Below are 16,655 nucleotides of genomic sequence, written 5' to 3'. Positions count from 1 at the left end.
GACCAGCAACTTGTGTCCAAGTGAGTAGCGATGGTCAGGGTTCAAACATGGCCGCTCTCTGGGCCATGTGGATCAGAGGAGGCCTGTGTGTGGTGTCGCGGTGCTGTTAACCAGAGGTGCTGGACTGGCTACAGACCCGCAGCAGACATCGCTGCTCCAGTGCACAATGCTGCCGTTGGCTTCATCTAGCACCTGTCGGCTCCAGATTCATCGTCGCCACTGGTGAGTGTGCGACCTTTGACCCTCCGGGATGTGGCCACATGCGAGTACTTTTTAAAACCAAGCGCCTTCCTTCTTGCTGCGGGCGCCTCCACGCTGCACTGTGACCGGCTCGGCTGCTTGTGGCTCCACACTGGTGCCGCAGCTCAGCTTCTGTGCAGCGGCAGCTGCAGCAGGTGGAGGCGTCATGTGACCGTCAGCATCACAGGAGTCCTCATTACGTTTCCATGCTGTGAAACAAGAGCGTGTTTGTGCTCCAGTTGGGCTGCAGGAATGTGTGTGGGAGAGGAGGGGACCAACCAGGCAGCGCTGAAGGATTTCCAGCTCTGATTTGGTCACAGAGCTATGTATGCCGATGACTCAGCTGAGCCAAAGAGACGGTGGGAGAGTGAGAGTGTCCCTCAAGTTTCCCGCCTTCGCCCCGCCCCCTCTGCCCCCACCCTGGACTCACCTTCAGACACAGCTCTTCCCACTGTCCATGCAGTTGCTCCAGCTGCTGCTCCAGCAGCGCCGAGTCGCCGGTCAGCATGTACCCGCTCAGGTCGGCCTTCATCCCGCCAGCGTCCCGCAGCCCGCAGGACAGCAGGTGGAGGGAGACTTCGGAATCCTGCATGGCACACACACGCACACGGGTCACTGAGGCGCCAGGCGGGCGGCCGGGAACATGCTGCCTCGTCCTCGCCCTCCGTCACACTGAGAGTCCGGATTAAAGGGCTGTGGACGGGACATGGAGGGGGGAGGGGAGATGGGGCAGCCAGGGGGAGGGGAGTGAAAGCACCAAGGGAAAGGGGGGTGTGATGAATGGAGGTGGAGGGACGGTGGTCGAGGCAGGGGGGCTCTCTGTGGGCTGCTGACCGCTCAAAGAGAGGGAAAGATCCCGGCAGGTCAGGCTCAACTTTCAAGGGTCAACAGGGAAATCCTGCAGGGATTCGGCAGTTTGAGATGGAAGTGCAGAGTGAGAGCCCACCACGACGTCGCTCTCAACTACACCTGTGACCTCAGATCCAACTCTGGTGCAAGAGGCAGAGGAAGGAAGCTAGCTGTGCTACTCCTTCCTGATAAAACAGCTTCATCTCTCTTAAATCATCAGCTTCTCCCTTTACTGGGTGGTGTGTGTGTGTGTGTGTGTGTGTGGGGGGGTCTCAGGCTGCAGGAGGAGCCAGCTGGCGATGGTCACGGTGATCACCTGGAGCAGCGTCTCCTCCTCAGACTCCTGCCATGGCTCACACAAACGACGCCTCAGCTCGTCCAGTTCTGACCGGATCTTAGTCGTCGTCGCGTGACACCGAGTCCATTTCTGAAAGAAGAAAACCAACAACATTTATTTCACGAGCTGTCGCTGCCGAGTCGTCCAAGCTGCCCTGACCTCCTCATGAAATTAAAGAGAAGCTTTACAGGACAGACCCCAGGCTCAGGAGTTTCTGTCAGAGAGTTGGATCACAAGTGACCACAGTGAGGCTTATAAACAAGGTGTGAGAGGAGGAGTTGATGTGGCAGCCGAAGAAGAAAGGAACAAAGGCCACGGTACAAGAATCGCACTCAGCCTCAAACACGAGCGAGTCCATGTGGAGCGGCTGATCCACAGTGGCCCCTCAGAGGCCCTCAGGAGCCGCCACTTAATAATAAATATTGGGTGGTCATAACGTTAAGGCGGTTGAACTTGAGCTCACAGATCTATGTTTGTGTTCCCCAACCCGACCGAGGCTTGCAAGCTTCTCGCACGTGGAGCACGGCACGAGGTGCTCCTGCAGAAGAACGCAGACACAGCGTTCCCCACGGCGGGTTGCTCTCCGCCTGAGGCGCCGCGGCGTGGCTCCAGAGCGCTCTCTTCCTCGCTGCTGTCTTAGCACTGGTCAGAGATTTACAGCTCTTAAAACTCCATCTCCAGAAACACTTTCAGCCGACAACACAAAGAGTAGCGAGTTACGGTCGGGCTGACAGCTTTAGTGCGGACGAGCTGGAACCGTCCGGAGCAGAGAGGAACCAGACGTGGTTCGTCCATGCTCCCGTCAACAGTGAGGTCAGAGCCGCGTTTGTTGTCTTCATGAAACATGAGCTTCACAGGCAGGAAAACTCTTCTCTCCCACTTTCATTCTAATAACCTCCAGTGTCCATGTCAGCATGGCTCAGCACTAGTTTGTTTTCTTATTCAACTGTATTAAGTGGAGTCACATATCATCGAATCAGCATCCTCATTCGGCAGGTTTTTCTCTGAGGTTTCCAGAAAGTAAAGAACTATATTTGAAGCCTTTCCTTTCATCAGTTCAACTTCCTGATTTCTGATCCTCGCGCTCATGGTGATGTGTTCCATCAGCTCCCAGGGATTTCCTCACTTCCTGCTGGGATGCTGGCGGCTTGAATGGTTAACACAACTGTCATGAGTGCGAGGGTCCGAGAGGCCGGAGTTGGGGGGCCTCCCGAGGGGCCACGCGAGGAGGCCGACGCCAGAGCTCCATGAAACCTTAAACTATTCTGATGGAGAGATGCAGGAGCCATAAACCTACACACGTGATGATGACAGTAACAATAGTTCCAAATGAATTTGCATTTATTTTTCTGGATTTCCTCATTCCTCACCATTCACAGGTTTCTCTAGTTTTTTGTTCTTTTCATTTTTACATTTCATACTTTTGTCATGTCAAATCTGAACTTTGTCCTCTGTGCTTTTAGCCCACATGAAAGCAGGTGTGGTGATCAAACACAAGGTCTTTCAAAGAACTCTATTATTATTATTCAATAACTATGGATGCTAACTAAAGTGGACCTGGAACTCTGGGACACTCCGCAGAGGCAGGAAGCAGCTGGGAGGATGTGGATCAGGGACGGATTGCAGCGGCTCTATGATCCTCGCGGCGAGCGAGAGCGGGATCAAACCATGGATGTGGGTCACGCAAAGCCGCCGACACGAGCGCGAACACACACACGCGGCACGTGCAGCTTTCACTTCACGCTGGTTCATGGCTGTAATCACTTCAGTCCTTGACTTCCTGCGCCAGGATCAGGTGCCGCCGGGCCACTGAAGGGCGCGTGGCCTTCTCATTCTGTCAATCATGTTTCCACACTCTTATTTCACTGCTCCGACTGAACATTGTTTTGGACCAGCTCACGACAAAGTTGACGCTGTGTTCCTCCATCAGAACCAGAAATCATCTGAACAGCACCACATGTCACAAATGGAACATGGCTGTTGGTTACCGATAAGAGCTCTTTTTAAATGGTTTCGTTTTTAAATGTCATAACTCTAAACATATAGTCGCATTTATTACTGCAGTAATTAACAACAGATTATTTATTAGCGAAAAAGGTAAAAAATCTTTCATCAAATGAGAAAATGTTACCAAAGTAAGATAAATGTAAATCATCAGAAATAAATATCTTTTTAAAATACTTCAAATACCTGCAGTTCACTGGTGAGCGAGAGGGAAAACTGTGAGCTGAGGTGGAAACGCTGACTCATGTTTTGGGAGTGAAAGCGTGCGGTCACCTGAGCAGCCGAGCGGATCGCGTCCCTCCTGAGTTCCAGGCTCCGGCTGGTGCGGCTCCAGGCCTCCTCCGTGTCCTTCAGCAGGGGCTCACACCCACGGCACTGGGCCTGCAGCGCCAGCATGAGCACGCCACAGTGACGAGCCAGCGCCTCGGCGCCGGCCTGGAGCGGAGCACACAGCCAGCATCAAGGTTAGGCAGTGTTGGACCTCCACCTGGGGCCACAGCGGCAGCGCTGCAGACCCTGAGCTGCATCTACAGAAGTGATGAGGTCCACGTCCTCAGGAGAGGGCATGTGACTAAACAGCCGGCTGAATGACTTCTCTTTGGATTCAAGTGGATTTTACAAGGAAGGTCGAGTATATCTAGGTTCATCTAGACAACCGCGACAGCGGAGGTGGAGCCAGAGAAGCTAAACTCTGCAGCATGTTTCCTGCAGGTCTGAAGCTTTACAAAGCGAAACAGATGTGAAAATGCAGATGACCGCTGACCTGGTTCTGGTCCACACCAGTGAGCAGTTCCTGCAGTGTCATCGGCTCAGCACCATCAGGGGGCAGCAGAGAGTCCACTTCCTGCAGCAACTCCAAGATCTGCCTGGACCCGTGTCTGTAGCGCCTCCACTGGCTGAGCTGTTCTCTGGTGGACTCCTGACGCTGCAGGGCCAGCGCCTGAGACCGGGTCCAGGTCTCCTTCAGGGTCAGCAGCTGGGACCTGCACAGCAGTGAGTAGGAGACGGGGAATGAACCTCGACCAAGTGGCGGGACTTCGGAGCAGAGACAGGACCAACGCTGCGTCACTTCCTCTCGCAGTGACCAGACCAAACCTCCCCTCACAGAAGACCGGGTTCAGACCCCAGCTGCTCACTGCTTCAGGCAGGAAACACCTGCAGACGACTCGGCTCCAAAGACATGTCGACCAGGAATGACCTTGAATTCATCATCATGATCACGTGTTTTCCCTCTAAACCAGTCAACAGTCTGTTTCATTCTGCAGCCAGGAAGCTCCAGTTCAGAGACTGTGCTGACACAGTCGGGGACAACAACAGCATATAAATCATAAAGAATTGAGAGGGAAAATGCATTTTTCAAATGACTTGCAACAATAATAATAAATGAATAAAACTAGAAAAGTAAAAGGGCAACAAATGAAAACGTAGAAACCTAATATCCAAGCAAAGACAAAACAAACCGTAAATGAACCGAATGAAGGGGAGTCTACAAACCTCTCCTCCTCAGTTTGGAGATCTGCAGCTCGTAGGAGAAGAAGTCGGAGGAGCAGGTTTCCAGTCATCAGGTCGAGTCCCAGTTTCTGCAGCAGGTCAAGACCATCATGAAAACAGCAGGATTTGAATCAACTGGCTTTTAGTAGCCGTCATTCTGTTGCTGCCGATGCAGCTCACTCATGATGTTGGCTGATGATATGGTGATTAATAGCCAGTGCAGGGGAGGAGGAGGAGTGAAGACAAGGCCGTGGAAACAGTGAGGTCGAACATGAGTGTGATGGAGTGAGATGAAGGAGGCGAGGAGTAGAGTGCAGGCAGGGAGGAGAGCACCAGGGTCCCAGCAGAGGCTCGACTGGGACTCAGCCAGCCCAACCCTCCCAGAACTCCTTCACCATTCAGTTTCAGAACAATCAGTCAAACTCACTACACCAAAGGTGAAGAGAAGGTTCTAGGAAAATGGAGGCTACAATCTAATCTACAGAAGAGGGGAAATAAATCCCAGCACTTCTAGCTGAAGGTGAATGTAGGTGAACTTCCTCTTCACTGAGGCTCTAATAAGCTGCTCATCATCATCACCTGATGCTGGGAGACCAAGTCCTGAAGGTCCCAGTCGCTGCTGGAAGAAAGCATCTGAGCGATGTTCTCTGAGATGGACATCAGGAGGCGGCTCTTCTGGAGGAGCTGCAGTGACTGCAGACTCTCCGTCTGCACTCGGCTGGAGAGCAGCAGGAGGAAGCTCCATTAGACCCATCAGACCTCCACGGGCCCCAGTCACCCGAGTGGGCGGGCCCTCACCTGAAGGTGCCACACAGGCGCGCCACACTGTGGCGCCAGCGTGCAGCGAGAGCCTCTGTGCTGTGCTGCCTGCTGCTGGACTCCTGCAGGTGGAGCAGAAACGGGAGGAGGCCACAGAGCTGTAGGAGCTGCTGCTGCGGGAGGACACGGCCAGCAATGAGCTCCCCTCCATCATCAACACGCCCGAGACAGACACGCACATGCTTCATCATCGAGGGTCAGCGGTCCACACGGCGTCCTGGATTAAACTGCTGCTTCTTTAATAAATGTTTACATTTACTGATGAAATGATTTAAAGTAATTTATGTCTGTGCTGTTTTGTAATGTTACTGATCTCAAACCCCTGAAATCAAGTCCCACCTTGCTCTGAAATGGGTTGTGCTGGTTCCGCATGAGAGGTCCCGCTCAGACAAACAGAACCAATAGAACCAGTACCTTAGCTGACTCCAGGTCATTAGCTTGATGTTCCAGCAGAATCTTCTCCATTTGACCTTCAAAATGCTCCAGCTGAGAGAGGAAGGACTGCTGCTCCTCCTGCGGGACAGAACCAAGGCGGTCGTGAGCGACCCAAAGGAACCGGCGTGGAACTCACCAGGAGACGACTCTGTGTGTGGGACACTGCTCGGGTCAGGCGGGTCACCTCACGTGACAAGAGGCGGCTCCCAGACCGGACCAACTCTGCTCCGAGAGGATCCAAGTGCTGGGTCAGGAAGCGGGACGAGGCCAGCACCGGCTCCAGGCGGCTCCTCAGCTCGGCGGCCGGAGCCTGTGGGACACAGTAGAACACAGACGACAGGTCAGCGTGGAGCTGTTGGAGTCAGGGCTGTGGCAGGCCCACTGCCGGGCGCTGTCCGGTCGTTTGAGGGCCTCCAACACCAGGTGGAGCCACTTCAGCACCATCACTGACCTCCATCAGCCGCCGGACTAGTTTCACCTGGAGCTCATGACATTTAAAATTCCTACATCTATGTGTTTCCATCATGTTTTAATGTCAGTTTCCCATCTGCCTGAGAACTTTCAGCCCTCCACAGTCCAGGGACTTCAGGAGGCCTGGGCGCCATCTTGATCATGGTCTAATGAACCATGACCTAAACCCAGACTCAAACCCATTGGTCTGTCCAGTGGGGGCAGCAGTTCCAGGGTCCCTCCTGGACTCTGAGGAGGAAGAGGACGAGTGTCCAACAAGTCTTGCCTGCTGGAGGTGTCAGACCTTCCAGACGTTTCTATGAGTCTGCTGCAGGACCGAAACCCCACTGGACTCACCTCAAGAGAGCAAATCCTCTCCTCCGTGATCGGGTCAGCAGAGTCCCACAGCGCCCTCCACTGGTCCCTCAGCTGCTTCAGGTGCTGGCTGAAGATGTGCCACAAGTGGTCGTGGTCCTGCCAGAGGGCGAGAGTTTCTGTGGTCTGGCCCAGGACGGCCTTCAGCTGCTGCTGGGCGTGGCTCCACCTGAACACAGCAGCAGAAGGGTCAGACAGCTCAGCACGCTCAGGCCTGAGAAACCTTTACAGACAGACTGTGGACACTGAAAGCACAGACTGAGTGAGGAGGAGCCGGGCTTGACCATCAGCAAGCATCCTCACGAGACAAACTCATCCTCAGCCAGATCAGCACCAAGTGTGGCTGCGAGCGTCAGCATGTGAGCAGCTTTCTTCACCTCTCCTGCTCCTCCTCCACATCAGTGTGGAGGGTCCGGGCACTGGTCTGGTCCAGAGAGTCCAGGAGGCGGTGAGAGGACTGGCGTGTGCGCGCCCAGAGACCTTCCCCTCCAGCAGCCTCCTCCAGCAGCCCCTGCACAGCAGCACACACGTCAGCAGGCCTGACTTCCGCCCTCCTCATCTCTCTCTGCTCTTTCACTTTTTATCTCTTGAATTTCCACGTACTTGCCTCGCACTTCACTGAGCTCGGATTTGCTTTTGCTCCGTCAAATGTCAAATAATATCTTCTATCATACTGCTGTGTTTTCTGGTATTTACCTTTTGGATAATTCCTCTTCTTATTATACCAAGATATTTATTTTGTCTTCCATCTATTTTTCATATTTTAAAAAAATCTCCCACAATGGTTCAATTTACTCTGAGTCTACTGTTTTTTTTTTAAGAAAACTTTGATGGGAATGATGCCGGATTCTCCATGATTACAGACTTGTCATTTTTCTGTTTGAACTTCTTCATCTTCAGCTCTGAGCTCTTGTGGCGTCTCCACTCCGGCAGCCACGATGCTCACCTGTAGAGACCGGATCAGCTCTTCAGTCTGAGGCAGAGACAGCAGAGGCGCTTCAGACTGCTGCTGCAGTGAACAGCGCAGCCTGGTGGTCTGCAGAGAAACTTCACACAGATTCTTCTCCAGCTGATCCCAGTCGTCCACCGTCTTCAGTAACGAGCTTCTCAGATGTTTGGCCTGCAAGTCAACATGAGAAACACGTGACAGCGGGATCAGACGCCTTCACATTCCAGCAGCATCAAACAGAAGCAACAGCTCCAGCTGTTTCCTGCCAGCCCAGAAAACCTCCAAAAACAAGAGCAGTATTCAAAAGAGAGCAATGCCTTCCACGGAAGGAAGCTCTGCACAGAGTCACAGACGCCTGAGCTCCCTGACCTGTCTGCTTCAGCATGGCGGAAGCAAAATCAGGGAAAAACCATTTTGCTGTCCAATCTTTACAAAAAACCCATCAGAAACCAAACTAGCCCACAAATTATTTCAATATTTCTCATTAGACTCTCTGATGTGGTTCCACCGCAGGGCAAAGAACGGCGTTCTGATTGGGTAGTTGGTGAGCCAGCACTGAGGGGTGTCCAGGTACCTGCTGCATCAGATCCTCGCAGGATCCCCTCAGACTCTCGGCCCGGCGTGCGAGCACCTCGTCACACCGGAGCTTCTCCTCCGACACACAGGTCGTCTTCAGCTGCTGCAGCTCGGCAGACGCCGTCTCCAGACCTCCAGCTTCCACCTGGACGTGACATCCTCAGCATCAGAGCAGAGGCCGGAGCAGGACCGGTGGGCTGGCTCGGTCACAGTACCTCCCAGTTCTGAAGGAGCAGGCGAGCCTCAGCGCGACAGCAGAGGCGCTTGCTCTGACTCAGCAGCTTCTTCTGCTCCTCCAGGAAGCGCTGGAGACGCAGCAGCTGCCTCTCTCGCAGGGAACACGTGTGGAGGAGCTGCTCCAGCCTGCAAATCTGAACCAGACACGCTTCGTGTCAGGAGGCAGAAAATCCCAGGAGAATTATAGGAGTGCCGTGTTCCAGACGGGTAAATCAGCCCACCTGGCGCTCCACGTCCCTCTGCTGACTCCACCACGTCAGTCTGACCTCTCCCACTCGCTCGGCAAAGGTGGTCCGTGTGGAGCGCAGCGTCCGCACCTCCTCGCCTGCCGCCTGAGGTCCAGACTGGGTCAGGAAGTCCAGCAGGAGCTGCCCGCTGACCACACTGGCTCTCAACTCCTGAGTCACAGAACAGCAACAGTTCCTGACATCTGTGAGTGACGGGTTTGATGCAGTCGTTCTTATTTAGTCTGAGGGACGCTGAGGAGGAAGGAAGGACTGACACGTGTGTGTGACGGAGGGAGGAGGTGGAGAAGAGAGCTGCAGGGACGTCAGAGCCGCTATGAGGGAACCGTGGTGCCGAGGGACTCATGGTGGGAGAATCAAGATGGAGAAGGTGGAGAGTTTGCTGGCACCTGGTGTTTCTGCAGACTGGTCCTGATCTGAGTAGCGTCCTCAGCTCTGGCAGCTGCCTCCCTCTCCTCGGCCAGGCGGTGCTCGCTCTTCTGGATCCAGAGCTCCAGGTGGGACAGCAGCTCCAGTGGAGGCCAGGAGAGCAGCAGGTGCTACAGAGAGGAGCACCACAGGGTTCACTTCCAAATCTGCTTCTTCTGCTCTGAGACTCTACCTGCTGCAGCTGCTCCTGTGTCTTCCACAGGTCAGAGGTCAACTGGCTCCAGTCGGCCTCCAGCTGATCCCGCTGATGCCTCAGTGACGGACAGTCGGCGTCTCTCAGGGCGAGCGATCGGGCTGCGTCTCTGCAGGCTGCAGCTTTCTGGACGGACATGTTCTCCACCTCGGCACACAGGTCCTGCAGAGACGCACGAGAGCGCTTCTACAGTGAGGGATCTACAGCCGTCAGCAGATGAACCCTGAGCAGGTGGTGAGCGTGAAAGATCTCTCCTGTTCCTGCACCAGGTCTTCTCCTCCACTCACCAGCAGCAGCACCAGATTCCTGCACACGCCCTGTCGCTCCAGGTCAGAGGTCAAGTGCAGGTCGGTCAGCCGTTTCCGGGCCTGCAGCAGCTGTTGACTGACGGAGCTGAAGTGTGAGAGGAACCTGTGTGGAGGAGGGTCAGATGAAAGGTGTCCAGTGGAAAGCAGCAGTCGCGCGACTGGGTTCTCATTAACTGCAGGGAGATTTATGACCATGAACCAGGTTGCATCACCTGCTCTGACTCTCCTGGATATCTCGGCAGCGCCGGATCTCCTGCTCCAGCCGCCGGTGGAGGCTCTTCCATCGCAGCGCCAGAGCGCCCCCTGCCTCTCTGGCCCCCAGCCGCTCTCGCAGCTCCAGGATCCGGCCCAGAGCGGCTCGACTCTCCTCCAGCTGGAGCAGAGCTTGCTGAGAGAAGAGCCCCAAATCAAACACTGACAGCTAGTTTCACCAACACAGGAAATGTGACTGTGGAAACACCATAAACATTAGCAGACCCTCTCCACGGTTTCATTCGCAGCAGCAGACACGTTCAGACTTAGCAAACAACCACGTGTGACCCCAGCTGGGGGGTCCCAGGTGGAGGGGGGGTCTCGCCTGAGGTCTACCTGGCAGGACTGAAGCTTGTGTCGTCCCGCAGCCTCCTCCTCATCATCGCTCTGTGGACCTTCAGCGCAGACGACGACCTCAAGTTGGTCCAGGATGCGGTTCAGTTGTCTACAGTCGTCCTCCCAGCAGGTCCAGATCTGAGCCGTGGACCACAGAAGTTCATGAACCCTCATACTGGCTGCGCCACATCAGCCCTCACAAACCTGCAGGTTCCATTCAGAAGCCACTTCCTGCTCCAGCAGAGCACCGAGCCGGGCCTTCACTTGGACCAGCACCTCCTCCTGGCCCTGGAGAACGTCTGGCTCCCGTTGGCTCAGGTGCTGCACGAACGAAAGCTGGGACCTCAGGAGCTTCTGGAGCTTCTATTTCAACGAAAGGTGAGACTCGTGAAACTGAGAGAGGCGCTCCACGGACGACAGGGATCGGAGCGATCGACCAGGTCAACCTTCAGGGAAGGAAGAGAGATGGACACCTTGTGTCTGCAGACAGCAGCTTGGAGTTGAGTGCGGCTGCCGCTCTGCGTCTTCAGCTGGCCGGCGGCTCTGTCCTCTGCCAGCTCCAGCAGCCAGACGGTGCCCCGCAGCAGCGACCGTGACACCTCCAGCAGAAGAACCTTCTCGTCTCCTGAGTCCAGCTCCCACTGCTGAGGAGAGCATCAGCCAGGCATTACATGTCCTGCAGAACACTAGAGAAGGTCCCGTTGGAGCAGACTCTGCCAAGTGAGAGCTTTTGTGTTCTGCTCTCCTCACGCCTCTATGTTGCTGGAGGACCTTGACAGAGCGCCCCACTCCTCATCCCTACGCAGGAGCCAGATTTACCTGAAGCCTCAGATCTTCTGTCAGACTGTTCTCACCGCCGTCCAAGTGGCTGAAAGCACAGAGCCAGCTGGAGAGTGCAGCCTGTGGGAGAGAGGAGAGCTGAGCAGGACGGCCAGCCTTCATATCTGACATGCTGTCTTCACTGAGGAGGCCAGCACTTTGATCCCACTCCTCCAGTCCTGATTCATCGGCTCCACTTGGCACTGCTTTCACTGCTGAGTTTTCAATTGCGACTGACCTCCTTGTTTCACTCTGCTCATTAAAAAGACTCGTATCTAGCGCTGTTAAGGTGCTGGCGGGGGGCCACGCCACTAAAAGCACGGGTGAGCTGGAGTGCTCCTACCGCCAGGTCGCTGTCCCGTGATAATGACGCACAGGAAGAGACGGCCTCAGCGCATGGAAGCGCCTGACATGTGTTTCCCTCATCACAGCGGTCTGGGTAACAAGGCGGCCTCGGGCAGGAGGGAGAGGACGCCAGAGCGGGAGACTAAATCACCGCCACATGGAGGAAGCATTGGAGCCTCTGTCAGCCCCGGAATCATCACCTGATCCTCCCCCTGTGGGACGTCACATGGCCAGTCAGTCAGGCTCTGATGGTGGGTCGGACCGGGGGCGGGTGGCTGGTCCCAGGTCAGGTCAGAGGTGGAGGCCAGCTGGAGCAGGTCACCCTCGGAGCTGCCTCGTTCCATCCTGCAGCCGAGGCAGACCATCAGATGGTGACTGCAGGGGTGACGTTCTGGCTTACCTCCTGGGCTCCTCCAGCAGACCTTCAGCTTCATCAGCACAGAAGGCTGGCATGGCTTCGTCTCCCTGATCCTGCCCACACGCAAAACATGACCAGTGAAGGATGCCAGAGAAGTTCGGCGGAGGACACACCTCAGCTGCTTCTGGACCAGGATCAGTGGGGGAGTCCACTTCCCGCTGGACCGGAGGGTCTGAGGCAGGAGGTTCTGATGTAGCTCCGCGGTGCGTCGGATTCTCTTCAGCCCCAGGTGGATTCATGTCCTCTCCCTGTTCCACAGGGCCGCCTGTGTCCAGAGTCTCCTCTGGTTGTGAGCCCGTCTGTGCTTCAGAACCACTCTGAGCGGTCAGACTCTGCGCTGCCTGGAGGAGAAGGACATCAGTTCACACAACAGTGGAGCAAACCTGCTCAACTCAGACTCGGCTGCTGATGAGGGCCAGCCACAGCTGCTCAGGTGACTCGGGTCGATGAAGGTGGGCTGGACGTCACCTGCTTCCCTTCAGCCGCGTCCTCACTTCCCGAACTGCAGGCTGCTCCTCTGGACTCCTTCAGAGTGAGACTCGTTAGAGCACAGCAACTGGGACTCATGAACAAGAACTGGCCTCATGAGCTTCGTTCCAGTTGACAAATGACGTTTCACCTTGACGAGTGATGTGGTCTTCATCCCTGCTTCATCCTCTCTCACAGCACACGGCGTCTCCTCGGGATCCTGAAGCACATGACGGAGACCAGCGTGTGAGCGAGTGAGTGTGTGTGTGTGTCTCAAGCAGCTGCCTCTGACAGAAGCTTAGATCCACAGTGGAGCAGGTGAAGAGCAAAAGAGATGCAGGAGAGGATAAAGAGACAAGCGAGCGTTGCTGCTGCTGCTGCTGCTGCTGCTGATACCCTCTAGTCACTAGCCAGTTCTATATGAAGGCAGTGGCAGATCCAACTTAAAGTGGAGGTTGTGAGCAGCAGAGAGAAAAGAACCTCTGAAGCAGCAGACAGAGGCCGGGCGGCGCAGGTATCCAGAGGTCAGTTACCTCGGGAAGGCTGCATGTTAGTGTGTCAGAGGACGACGAGCTACAACTGTCGTCTTCAGCGTCCTCGTCTTCCTCTGAAATAGTCTCCACCAGAGCGTCCTGGGGTCAGTAATGGGGGGGGTCGTGTTAGTGTCACGGTGTGGTAGGTTTGTTCAGATGCTCAGGACACAGGAGGCGGAACATAATTACCAGACTCCCAGAGGACGACGCTCTTGAGTCCTCTACCATCTGGTTCTGTCAGAGAGATGCAGCATCTCAGTTGCACAGCTTCCAAAGGACACACTCAGACGCACACAGCAACTGTCTTTTCTCTTTTGTTACGTTGCAGGTCGATTAGGGAGCAGGAGGGAGCAAAATCCCAGGTGATCCAGGCATATATTCCTGCCACGTGGGCGCAGCATGGCAAACAAGCTCCTTGCTACCGTCACATCACGGTGGACACTCGGTGAAGTGGCGCCCTCTGCAGCAGCAGGCGGCCTCTGTTCCACTGGAAGCATCTCTGAAGGCGGAGCGGCCTGCCGGCTCTGCGTTAGCTTAGACGACTGAGACTCCTGGATCCCAACACCACCAGAAGCCACAGCACCCGGGTCTGGCGCTGGGTCATCACCTGCTCACGCCTCAGGAATGATGACCTGCTTTATCTGGCTAACTAAAGGTTTTTTTAAAAAAGCAATTCTGTTTGCGAATGCAGGAAAAAAGAGCCCCCCAGAGATGGTCGCTCTGAGAGAGACAGCAGAGCCGGGAAACCAGTTGGAGCCAGTTTTCGTTGGGTTCAAAAGAGATGTCACTTCAGTGAGGACGCTCACCGTTCCACAGGTCTGACTCTCACTGGAAACCATGCGGAAACAGCAAGGCTTTGAGCCCCTGCTGGGGGGACGGAGGTGCCCTGCCTGCACTGCAGCACTAAACAACCGCCATACCAGTGGAACACTCAAAACCTTCTGGAAACTACGGAAGCAGTCCAGCGTGATGAAGCTCCTCATCTTACCTCCAGCAGCGCGACCTGATCCTGAGTCAGCTGCTCCAGCTCTCGCAGTGTCTGCAGGAGGACCTCCACTCTGGAGAACACCTGCAGGCTCTCGTGAGCTTGGGGAGGGAGGTGAAGCTCTGCTCTGCAGCTCTGCATGTCCTCCAGAGTTCTCCTCATGGACTGCAGGTTGGCCAGGATCACCTTCAGAAGGAGAGCAAACACAGCTCCAACTCCAAACTCCAAACCAGCTTCCTCCCTCACTTTACCTGGCGGTTGTTGAGGTGCTCGCTCGGAGGGATGCTGGGGTTTTCCACGGACTCCAGGATGGCCTGGATCTTCAGAACATTCCTCTCCAGGGTCTTCAGCTCCGTCTCCATCGCCTCCACCAACTGGGAGCAAGACAGAAATATGGTGTGAAACACTAAAGAAGACGGTGTGGAACTATCTTAAAGACAGCAGGTAAGTCTGTGAGAGAGAGCGAGGAGAAAGTTCTCGCACCACGGCCGCCTGCAGCAGCAGCTCCAGCGGCTCCAGGATGCTGCGCTGCATGGTTTGGACCCGCTGGTCGCTCTGGTCCAGGCGGGTCTCCTCGTCCGTCACGTCACACACCGACCACACCTCGGCCAGAACCGTCCTGAAGTCCTGCAGGTCGTCACGGATCCGCTCCGAGTCGTCCAGAACCAACTGTGGCCCAGAGAGAAGCACTTAGTCGGACAGAGGGACCCTGGACCTGCTGGAAACACTCAAGATTCTGCTGACACTCGACAACCTTGAATACAAAATGTTGCTGCTGAACACTGAGACTTATTAGTTTACTCACTTTTGGTAACAAAATATTCATTAGGATTCACGTCACAGCCTAAACTTCAAGGACTTGCTGACCTGCAGAGCGTTTCCATAGTTCTGGAGACTTCTTGCCGAGGTGAAGGAGCTGGGGGCACTGATCCAGGACTGGGCCTCCTCTAACCAGCAGGTGGTGCTGTGCTGTAGGTCCTCCAACTGCTGCAGGCAGGCAGGGATCTGAGGAGACAGAGGAGAGGCCTGAGGCCGGGCTCCAGAGCCACCAGCCTCCACCCACCTTGCTGAGGAAGTTGGTGCGCTGCTCGGCCATCTTGGCCACGTCCTGGTAGAGCTGCAGCGGCTGGGTCAGCTGATCCATGAAGAGGTGGGCTTGGTCCGGCCGGTCCTCCACCAGATCCTGGACATCGCTCTCCAGCAGCGTCAGTCGGTTGTGACACGTGTCCAGCTCGTCCCAAACGTGCTGCAAAAGACAAACCATCTCAGCTCTTTCCTCGTGCTTGGACTCCTTGACCATGACTCGCACCTTCAGCGCCCCCTGTGCCTCGATGACAGACGGGCTCTTCAGCTCCAGAAGCTTCTTCACGTCCTCCAGACCGGAGCCCAACTCCGCCACTCGACCGAGCAGCTCCTGAACCGGGCCGCTCCTCATGATCTCCTGCCGTCAGCAAACACGGATCAGCAGGCGACGGCCAGCAGAGGGCGCTCCGGGCACTTACCTCGTCCTCCGCTTGCTGCAGTGACTGCTCCAGAGCGAGCCTGCGCCGGATGATGTCAGATGGAAGCTGGCGGCACGATGAATCCACCATGAGCTTCAGCGCTGCTTGCGCCTCTCTGACCTCCTGAGCGCCGAGCGGGTCCCGGGACTCGACCCTTCTCTCCAGCTCGGTGAGCTTCTCTTCTATCTGCCTCTGATCCTTCAGCTCTGCTTCAGCCGCAGCCACCACCAGCATGTTCTTCACTTTCAAGCTGCAACACACCACACCTTGAGTCCATCAAGCCCCACTTGTCGGAGAGGACTCTCACCTCCTGACGTCCTCTTGCAGCTTCTGCAGCGTGAGGCGAGCAGGTCCTGGGTCGTGGGGGGTGGAGAGATGCAAGGCCTGCTCCAGACGGTGCTGCAGAGAAGCCACAGCTCTCTGCTCGCTCTCCAGTCGGGCCTGCTGTCGCTCTGCCTCGTCCAGGAGCTTTTGAGGTTTCTCCGAGGACAACCTGACGTTGGAGGAGTCCGCAAGCTCAGTCTGGAGGCCAGACAAGGAGCTGAAGCTCTGCTCCATCTGCAGGAGAAGATCCATTTAAACCTGTCGGTTGGAGATCTGGGCGACTCAAGCTTACACTCTTCTGAATGTCCTTCCATTCTTCTCGTTGATGCTCCATCCGAGCCATCAGGAGGCAGACGTGATGGCGTAAGAACATCCAGTGCCTCCAGATGACACCCCGAGCACCGTCCTTCCCAACTCCACAGCCCAGCATGGGACACGGAGCTCTCAGATCTTCAACCTTCCCAGCCAGGATGCTGAGCTCCTCCATGAGAACCTCCAGGTGGAATTCAATTGCATCAAAGTTCCGCTATCGTCATGAGCAGCGAATCATCTCCTACCTGGACTCGTCTGTGCTGCGTGGTGGCTTCAGCCAGCGACGTCACATGTTCTCCAGAACATCCGGACAGTTTGACTTCCAACCCGGAAAGATGTTGCTTCACTTCTTGCAGAGAGATTTCATGCTTCTCTTGATGGCCTTTGCATCTGTGGGAAACAGTCCGAGGATTTCAGAGAGACC

General features: G+C 55.5%; 1 protein-coding gene across 10 annotated transcripts in view; it reads right to left on the bottom strand.

Moving 5' to 3' along the window:
* LOC128768532 (nesprin-2) overlaps positions 1–16,655 on the bottom strand; it is a 40,213-nt gene that overhangs the window by 11,175 nt on the left and 12,383 nt on the right. For 5 of the 10 annotated variants that reach the window (XM_053881474.1, XM_053881478.1, XM_053881481.1 and 2 more), the window contains 39 exons: positions 16,477–16,621; positions 16,212–16,412; positions 15,903–16,153; positions 15,596–15,845; positions 15,403–15,534; positions 15,157–15,339; positions 14,961–15,098; positions 14,577–14,762; positions 14,345–14,467; positions 14,097–14,279; positions 13,298–13,342; positions 13,109–13,207; positions 12,727–12,795; positions 12,576–12,632; positions 12,090–12,448; positions 11,890–12,034; positions 11,345–11,425; positions 10,999–11,169; positions 10,730–10,888; positions 10,526–10,663; positions 10,150–10,325; positions 9,917–10,040; positions 9,609–9,791; positions 9,397–9,546; positions 8,984–9,160; positions 8,741–8,896; positions 8,524–8,670; positions 7,947–8,120; positions 7,378–7,511; positions 6,983–7,169; positions 6,312–6,485; positions 6,155–6,253; positions 5,720–5,853; positions 5,501–5,639; positions 4,925–5,010; positions 4,194–4,413; positions 3,704–3,865; positions 1,406–1,516; positions 671–826 (listed from right to left, as the gene is read on the bottom strand). In XM_053881474.1, the coding sequence (XP_053737449.1) occupies positions 671–826; positions 1,406–1,516; positions 3,704–3,865; positions 4,194–4,413; positions 4,925–5,010; positions 5,501–5,639; positions 5,720–5,853; positions 6,155–6,253; positions 6,312–6,485; positions 6,983–7,169; positions 7,378–7,511; positions 7,947–8,120; positions 8,524–8,670; positions 8,741–8,896; positions 8,984–9,160; positions 9,397–9,546; positions 9,609–9,791; positions 9,917–10,040; positions 10,150–10,325; positions 10,526–10,663; positions 10,730–10,888; positions 10,999–11,169; positions 11,345–11,425; positions 11,890–12,034; positions 12,090–12,448; positions 12,576–12,632; positions 12,727–12,795; positions 13,109–13,207; positions 13,298–13,342; positions 14,097–14,279; positions 14,345–14,467; positions 14,577–14,762; positions 14,961–15,098; positions 15,157–15,339; positions 15,403–15,534; positions 15,596–15,845; positions 15,903–16,153; positions 16,212–16,412; positions 16,477–16,621 (6,004 nt within the window). The remainder of the gene's footprint in view (positions 1–670; positions 827–1,405; positions 1,517–3,703; positions 3,866–4,193; positions 4,414–4,924; positions 5,011–5,500; positions 5,640–5,719; positions 5,854–6,154; positions 6,254–6,311; positions 6,486–6,982; positions 7,170–7,377; positions 7,512–7,946; positions 8,121–8,523; positions 8,671–8,740; positions 8,897–8,983; positions 9,161–9,396; positions 9,547–9,608; positions 9,792–9,916; positions 10,041–10,149; positions 10,326–10,525; positions 10,664–10,729; positions 10,889–10,998; positions 11,170–11,344; positions 11,426–11,889; positions 12,035–12,089; positions 12,449–12,575; positions 12,633–12,726; positions 12,796–13,108; positions 13,208–13,297; positions 13,343–14,096; positions 14,280–14,344; positions 14,468–14,576; positions 14,763–14,960; positions 15,099–15,156; positions 15,340–15,402; positions 15,535–15,595; positions 15,846–15,902; positions 16,154–16,211; positions 16,413–16,476; positions 16,622–16,655) is intronic. The other 5 variants (XM_053881477.1, XM_053881475.1, XM_053881476.1 and 2 more) reach the window with 5 other exon arrangements.

The sequence above is a fragment of the Synchiropus splendidus genome, chromosome 12 (genome assembly GCF_027744825.2).
Source record: "Synchiropus splendidus isolate RoL2022-P1 chromosome 12, RoL_Sspl_1.0, whole genome shotgun sequence".
Classification (NCBI taxonomy): Eukaryota; Metazoa; Chordata; class Actinopteri; order Syngnathiformes; family Callionymidae; genus Synchiropus; species Synchiropus splendidus.
The sequence above is the reverse complement of the archived record's forward strand: the minus strand, read 5'-3'. Positions and strand labels throughout refer to the sequence as shown.